Source organism: Saimiri boliviensis, chromosome 8 (assembly GCF_048565385.1).
Source record: "Saimiri boliviensis isolate mSaiBol1 chromosome 8, mSaiBol1.pri, whole genome shotgun sequence".
Lineage (NCBI taxonomy): Eukaryota > Metazoa > Chordata > Mammalia > Primates > Cebidae > Saimiri > Saimiri boliviensis.
In genome coordinates this window covers 45,684,953-45,693,445 of record NC_133456.1, presented here as the reverse complement: position 1 = coordinate 45,693,445, position 8,493 = coordinate 45,684,953, and the positions used below count along the sequence as shown (strand labels likewise).

The window sequence follows — 8,493 nt, the reverse complement described above, 5'->3', positions numbered from 1 at the left end:
TATCTGCTCATTCTCTGTTAGGTTAAACCTTCATGTTCCATGATGCACCACCGCTTTTGATATTTAGCTTGAGCCCAGATTAGTAGCTAGAATAACTATTTCCTCCAATATAACTTGGCAAAATAAATAATTTTTACATAGTTTCATCTGGCAAAATAAAGCACAGTGTACATTATTCCCAAAGCAGTGAAAATAAAACCTCTGTGTAACTCTGCGTTCTCAGAGGGTATTAAGGATGCCAAAGCTACTTTTAAGGATGTGTATAACTAAAGCCTTTGAATACACACAGCTCAGAAACTCTGAAAATTTTGGTGTACTAAGAAAAACTGTGCTCAGACACAAAAAATGGTAAACTTCCTGAAAGAAGACATTTTTTATTGGTGAGGAGTGTTAACATGTTAAAAACATGACTTTAATATACTGTCATTTTTCACCTTTGAAATTACCCCACTGTAAAAGGTCAAATTTTTTTGGCATATATAGAATCAGCATTTACAAAACACATACATTGGGAGGTGATCATTTACACTACAAATGATTCACTGCAGGGTTCCTTTAAGATTCTACTAGTGATTTTAAGTAATTGTTCACAGTTCATTAACTACTTCATAGGAAGATTAGAGGGAGCAGGCACCCTTAATTCCAAAGATGAACAAGAAATAAACAATAAAATATTTGGCAAATAGACACCTGAAGTATTAGGTAGGAAACATTCTATTTTTTTAAGATAAGGAACCAGGAGAAAAAATACAAGTGGCCCTATATTATCCAGCTAGTTACCTGCATGAGCAAAGCGAAAACTGAGCTCTTTGGACCCCGTCTGAAAAACCAGCTAAATACGGCTTAGTTTGCAAAAATGTGACCACTGTTCAGTAAGATATCAATTGCAGAGTGAAGACTATTTGTGTATAACAATAAATAAAAAATCATTGATTTTGTCACATGCTTTACCAGACTGAAAGCTGGGTATAGAAGTTTGAGCAGAAAGAATACATAAATATTATTTGACAGTTTGGAATTAAAGCATGTCTTCTAAAAAAAAAATTAAAATGATTTGAGAAACTAAGGGATAGCCCAGCAAATGCAATAGACAATTTTCTAAGAGAGTCCTTGTGTTGCAAGTTGGGTTCTCTAGGAAAAAAAAAAACTTCAGATTGACTTTACTGTGCAGGATGCTTTAGGGAGTTCCCTTCAGATTAACCTGTAGAAAAATGGAAGTGGAAGTAAGATCAGCTTGAAAAAGAGATGAAGCTACAATACAGACAAGCCAAGATCCTCAACCAAACATACGTGAAACTGTGGAATTAAAATAGCCCATCAGAGTTATCTTGCCTTAGGCTAAAGTGTTGGAAACACCTTTACTCCCATCAGTCATTAGATGTGGGCCAGCCTGGGAAGGGAATGGCCTTGATGAGAGGGGCTCACAGGCCACTGATGAATTCTTACAGATGCTGATAGTTGGAGGCTGTTACCAGCAGCTGGGGCAACATACCTTTCCTCAAAGAGGAATCCATTCAGTGCATGCGCTCCATGTCTACTATACCCTGGAATTCAGGATTTCCTATATAATCTTTGAAGACAGCTAGGTGCAAATATCAGCTTTCTTCGTACTAGCAACATCAGTTTGGACAATTCATCTAAGAAAATTGGGCCTCAGTTTCCTCATCTTTAAACCAGAGAAAATAATGCTTATCTTATAGAGTTATCTAAGTTCCATGCATAGTCCAATCATGGTGGTCAACCCACAGCAGACATTATACTGAATGAACAAAAGCTGGAAGCATTCCCATAAAAACAGGAACAAGACAGGAAGTTCACTCTCACCACTCCTTCTAAATATAGTGCTGGAAGTCTTACCCAGAGCAATCATGCAAGAGAAAGAAAGAAAAAGCATCACATAGGAAATAAGTCAAATTATCTTTCTTCACTGATGATATGATTCTATACATAGAAAACCGTAAAGACTCCACCAAAAGGCTTCTCCAACTGATAAACAACTTTAGTAAAGTTCCAGGATACAGAGCCAAAGTACAAAAATCAGTAGCATTTCTGTACACCAATAACATTCAAGCTGAGAGCCAAATCAAGAATACAATCCCATTTACAATAGCCACAAACAAAATACCTAATAATCCATCTGGAAGTGAAAGGTATCTACAAGGAGAACTACGAAACACTGATGAAAGAAATCAGACAACACAAACAATGGAAAAACATATGCTCAAGGATAGGAAGAATCAATGTTGTGAAAATGGTCATACTGCGCAAAGCAATCTACAGATTCAGTGCTCTTCTATTAAACTACCAATGTCATTTTCCACATAATTAAATGAATCTATTCTGAAATTCATTAGGAGCAGAAAAAAAGGCCCAAATAGTCAAACCAATTCTAAGCAAAAAGAACAAAGCTTGGAGACAACACATTACTCAACTTCAAACTATTTTTTAAGGCTATTGTACCAAAAGAGCATGGTATTGGTATTAAAGTAGATAAATTGATGAATTGAATAGAATAGAGAAGTCAGAAATAAAAGGATACAACGACAGCCATCTGGTCCTTGGGAAAGTTGACAAAAACAAGCAATGAGTGAAAGGACTGACTTTCCAATAAATAGTGCTGGGATAACTGGCTATCCATTTGCAGGGCAATGAAACTGAACCTCTTCTACCTTTCAGCATATACAAAAATTAACTCAAGAGGGATTAAAAATTTAAATGTGACAACCAGAAGTACAGGAATCCTAGAAGAAAATCTAGGAAATACCATTCTGGACGTTGGCCTTGGGAGATAACTTAGGACCAAGTCCTCAAAAGAAATTGCAACAAAAATAAAACTTTACAAGTGGGACCTAATTAAACTGAAGAGTTTGCACACAGCAAAAGAAACTATCAACAGAACAAATAGATACCCTACAGAATGGAAGAAAATATTCACAAACTATGCATCTGACAAAGGTCTAATATACAAAATACATAAGAAACTTAAATCAACAAGATAAAAACAAATTGCCCCATTTAAACATGGGACAAAGGACATGAACACACTTTTCTAAACAAGGCATGCAAATAGCCAACAAACATGAAAAAATGCTCAATATTTACTAATCATTAGGGAAATACAAATCATGATGTGATACCATTTCAGGACAGTCAGTATGGCTACTATTAAATAGTATAAAAATAACAGATGTCGGTGAGGCTGTGGAGAAAAGGGAATGCTTATACACTGTTGGTAGGAATGTACATTAGTTCTGCCATTGTTGAATGCAGTTTCTAGATTTCTCAAAAGACTTAAAAACAGAACTACTATTTGACCTAGCCATCCCATTAGTGGGTATACACTCAAACGAAAATAAATTGGTCTACTGAAAAGACACATGTACTCATATGTTCATTACAGCACTATTCATAGTAACAAAGACATAGAATAGTGAAAGGAAAATATCTTGGGCCCCCAAAATCACTAAGGTAAAGGGAAAATTAAAGCTGGGGACTGCTTAGGGCAAATCTGCCTCTCATTCTATTCAAAGTCATCCCTCCGCTCACAGAAATAAATGCATATCTGACGGCCTCCTTTGGAAAGACTAAGCAGAAACCCAAAAGAATGCAACCATTTGTCTGTTACCTGAAAGCCCCCTCCCCACTTTGAGTTGTCCTGCTTTTGCTTCAAATTGTCCTCCCTTTCTGGACTGAACCAATGTTCATTTTACATATGCTGATTGATGTCTCACATCTCCCTATAATGTATAAAACAAGCTGTGCTCTGACCACTTTGGGCCCATGTCATCAGGACCTACTGAGGCTCTGTCATGGGTGTATGTCCTCAACCTTGGCAAAATAAACTTTCTAAATTAACTGAGACCCATCTCAAATTTTGGGAGTTTGCAGAATCAATCTAGGTGATCATCAGGGATAAACTGGATAAGTAAAATGTGGTACATAAACCTTATGTAATACTATGCAGCCATAAAAAAGAAAGAAATCGTATCCTCTGCAGCAATGTAGATTCAGCTGGAGGCTATTATCCTAAGTGAATTAATACAAAATCAGAAAAACAAATATTGCATGTTCTTATTTATAAGTGGGAGCAAAACATCGGGACATAAACATATGAATAATAAACACTGAGGACTACTGGGGAGAGGGAAGTGTTGAAAACAGGAGAGAGTGTCCTCTGCCCTGCTTCCTTCACCTGAGATAGTGATTCAGAACAGTAGCTGTTGAATTAGGCATCCCCAGGATGACAGGACTGAGGCACCTGGGGCTGGAAGGGTGTCCTGCTGGGGCCAGAAGGGTGTCCTCCATCCAGTGCTGGGACTTTCAGACAGAAAACAGATGGTCGAGGAACCCGGATGGAGGCAAACTATCCAACTTACCGGCTGGCAGGTGATTTGGATGGAGATAACCACAGTTGGCAATGGTGGTCTGGGGTTTCCCTCCTGGGTCTGGAAAGGGGTTCGGGACAGAGGGGCTAGCTGCGGGAGCAGGGAAAGAGAACGAGAGAAAGAGCAGCCAGCACCTACTCCTGTCCCAGGTTTAGGCACCAAAAATGTAAGGCTGACCAAAAGGATGGAGAGGCAGACCCAGGGTCAGGTTTAGGAAGTTTATTTCAACCTGACAGCCTGGCTGCCTCCCCACTTTGAGTGGAGACAGCTGCCTGGCTTATAGGCTATGGGGATTATATAGGAAGTTTGCAGGTGGCTGGGTGCCATTCTAAGAAAAACTGCCTCTTGGTTCTTAAGTGCTAACATCCTGCTTAATTGGGTCACCATCCTGGGTTCAAGAGCTGGGTGCAACCACATCCTGGAACCTAGGTGCCCCATTTGCAAGGTGTGAGGCTATTTTTGCTGTGAGCTCAGCTTAGCAGCAGAGAACGGGGAGGGGTGTCTATGGGTGTGTCTTGTTGTGACCCTACCAAAGAATATATATGAACATACAAATACATGTGTATATATATAAATATTTATTTATTCATATATATTCACCTATATTCACAAATATGTACTTTTATATATTATATATATTAATAAATACACAAAGTTCTCATCCTAACTGCATATGGTAATTACCTTTACTTTTTTCATTTTATAGGTGAGAATACCACAAATTTAGTTATATTAAATGATTTGCCCATATCAGTTTGAGTCTAAAGTCCCAAATCTAATACAATAGACTTCTTTGTCAAGGCTGGAGAACTTAGCCAATCTCTAAATGTGTATTTTTAAAATTATCACATTAAACATTTAAAAGCCAATTGCATCATTTAAAGAATATACTCTACTTTTTGTTTTATACCAGTTGGGTTTCTTCTTTTCTACATTTAAGGTATAATTAAGTTGAAAATCACATATAATTAAAATTGTCTTAGGAAATAATTAAAATCTCAGCTGTAATGTGCACCTGTCCTAGGACTCCATTCTATTATGTTTTTGTTGACTGTATATATATGTGTGTGTGTGTATATATATATATATATGTATATATATATATATATATATATATATATGTTCATATATTGCATTTCTTTTTTTTTCCACAAATAATTTTTTATTTGCCACTACTGTAAGTCTGAACTTAAAACAGATTCTTGGACTGGTGGTTCATATCCATCAGCTCGTTCAACTTTAGCACCTGTCTCATCCCCAGTGGCTTTTCCAGAACTACTGCCTTCACCATGAAGCTCCATGAGTTTTCCCAATTCAAACTTGGGCTTCTTCAGCATTTTTACTTTTCTAACGAAGACATCATGGAGAGGATAAATAGATTGGCAAGCCTTTTCTATGTCTTTTCCAATGCTGTCTGGAATCAATTTATTGACCACTTCTTTCAAGCCATTTGTCTGCATCTCTCGGGTCATGATTTCCATCATCTTCTTCCAGATTTGGCGGACCTGTTGGTGCTGAGCATAAGAGGTCTTCCATATCTGATTGTTGCATTTTTTAGTAAAACCAACACAGAATAGACGAAGCAAGTAACCATCGGTAGCCTTGACAGCAACATGAGCTTCAGTCATTGTCTGCCATGTTTTGACCATGGAACACATTTTGTCACGGGTAAGATCCGCGCCATGGAAGTTAGTCAGGCAGTTTTTGTCCTGAACATCTTCAGTCATGAGCTTGAATTTCCTAAATGCAACTTCATTATTCTGCCAATCAGCAAGACTAACTTCAAACACGCGGCCCTTGAGGCCATCGGATGCAATGTTGGTTCCTTGGGTCCCGGCGACTAGCGTCTTTCCAATATTTCTTATATTGAACATAGCGGGCGCTTTCACATCATACCGACCTTCCTTAGAAAATGGATCAACCACTTTCTTCTTGGCTCCCTTTTTGCCGCCTTTTGTAAGGCGCTTGTTCTTGCCAACCGCCATGGTGCTGCTCAGAGAGCCAAAAGGCCACATATCGCATTTCTTAACTACACATTTGTATTGATATTCAAAAATTTCACTTCCTAAGAACCAGTTAGACTCTTCCTATAGACATTATATCCATTAGACATAATGCTATGGGCTTTGCCTATTTTATTTACCACTATCTTATATGCTTGGGATTGCATTAATTAATATTTTCACACGATTCCATATGCATCCATATGTCTGCAACTAGATTTTCAGTTCCTTAAACGCAATGATTATATTGCTCTGGCATCTGGGATGATGCCTTAAATATAATAAACATTCAATAATACTTATTTTATAATTGAAAGCTCTAAGGAGCTTGTTATAATATCTTCTAATACCAAGAATACTTATTCAAATACAACGTTTCATAAGAGACCGTTATTCAGTAAAATAGTAAATGATCTGTAAATACGTGTCTCTCTATATGCATGATGGGAGCTAATCAGAAATATTAGATACAGGTTTTAGTCAGAGTTCCTCAATAATTGATACAAAACAGTATGAAAACATTACATTTTGAAATACTACAATTCATATAAAATAAAAGTACAAAGTTAAATATAAGTCAATTAAATGCTTAACTTTCCTTATTTTTGAGTTTATTCTGGTCCCAATTTTCAAATATGTATTAGTTTTGTTTTTAGTGTACATTTAATTGAATCCTTTCTTTTCCTTATAGAGGTCTTTAGATAGTCAGCTCTCTTCTTGCTATATTTATTTGGGGAGGCTGAATTGGCTAACAAAAACATGTATCTTTTATTCTTAAGAAGGTAAATGATATATTACCACACAGAAGTTAAGTGAAGAATAAAAACATAGGAAACTACAGTAGGAAATAGAAGATTTATACTATTTGTAAACGTAGATGCAGTTTTGTAAAAATATTTATAAAAGAGAATCAAGAAAGTTAATAAATAAGAAGGAAGGCCAGGCACAGTGGCTCATGCCTATAATCCCAGCACTTTGGAACACCTAGGTGGGTCGATCATGAGGTCAAGAGATTGAGATCAGCCTGGCCAACACAGTGAAACCTCATCTCTACTAAAACTACTAAAGTTAGCTGGGCGTGTTGGCAAGTGCCTGTAGTTCCAGCTACTCAGGAGGCTGAAGCAGCAGAATGGCTTGAATCCAGGAAGCGGAGGTTGCAGCAAGCCGAGATCGCGCCACTGCACTCCAGACTGCTGACAGGGTGAGATTCCGTCTCAAAAAAAAAAAAAAGAAGAAGAAGGAGAGGCTCCATCATAGCCCTGTTTTTCCAGAAATGTTACATAGTTTCTGATACAGTGGTAGAGAATGAAATTACAAGGAATTTTAAAAATATAACTTTTCTTCAATATGTAAATAAACGTATTGAAGAAATATTAGGGCCTGTAACCCTATTTTAAAATAGGACTTCATAAAGATGCACCTATTTAGTAATTCTTTATTTAAAATTAACTAAACAAGCACAATAATGAAAGAAATAAACCAAATGAAAGAAAATAGGAATTGTAGCCATATTTTAGAGTGATGAGTGATGAGGCAATTTTAATATTTATTATGTTTCAACAAGGTAAGTGTTGGCAAACTTAAACTTCAAAAAGTGTTGAAAGAAAGAAGTGCTGGTGAGCTGTGAGTGAAGCATAGAGGAGCCATTGAAATAGGCATGGAATTAGGAAATGCTCAGCAAATATTACAGAAAGGTGTAAAAGAATTTGTATATAAGAGGCTGGGGGCAGTGGCTCATGCCTGTAATCCCAGCACTTTGAGAGGCTGAGGCGGGCAGATCACGAGGTCAGAAGATCGAGACCATCCTCACCAACATGGTGGAACTTCATCTCTACTAAAATACAAAAATATTAGTTGGGTGTGGTGGTGCGCACCTGTAGTCCCAGCTACTCAGGAAGCTGAGGCAGGGGAATTGTTAGAACTAGGGAGGCAGAGGTTGCAGTAAGCCAAGATCACCCCACTGCACTCCAGCCTGGTGACAGAGCAAGACTCCGTTTCAAAAAAAAAAAAAAAAAAAAGAATTTATATATAAGAAATTAAAGAGAAAAAAATAACGGAGGGGTATTAAGATCAAGGTTTTGTTCTGCAACGTTGAATTGCAGCAA

At 37.3% G+C, this 8,493-nt stretch overlaps 1 protein-coding gene across 1 annotated transcript; it reads right to left on the bottom strand.

Moving 5' to 3' along the window:
- Nucleotides 1-5,529: 5,529 nt before the first annotated feature.
- Nucleotides 5,530-6,373, bottom strand: LOC101034480 (small ribosomal subunit protein eS1-like). The gene has a single exon (XM_039477450.2). The coding sequence runs from the start codon at nucleotides 6,368-6,370 to the stop codon at nucleotides 5,558-5,560; it is 813 nt and encodes a 270-aa protein (XP_039333384.2). The 5' UTR covers nucleotides 6,371-6,373; the 3' UTR covers nucleotides 5,530-5,557.
- Nucleotides 6,374-8,493: the final 2,120 nt, after the last annotated feature.

Bases quoted from the DNA above. Each gene is read 5' to 3' on its own strand.
- LOC101034480 (XM_039477450.2), bottom strand. From the start codon at position 6,370: ATGGCGGTTGGCAAGAACAAGCGCCTTACAAAAGGCGGCAAAAAGGGA.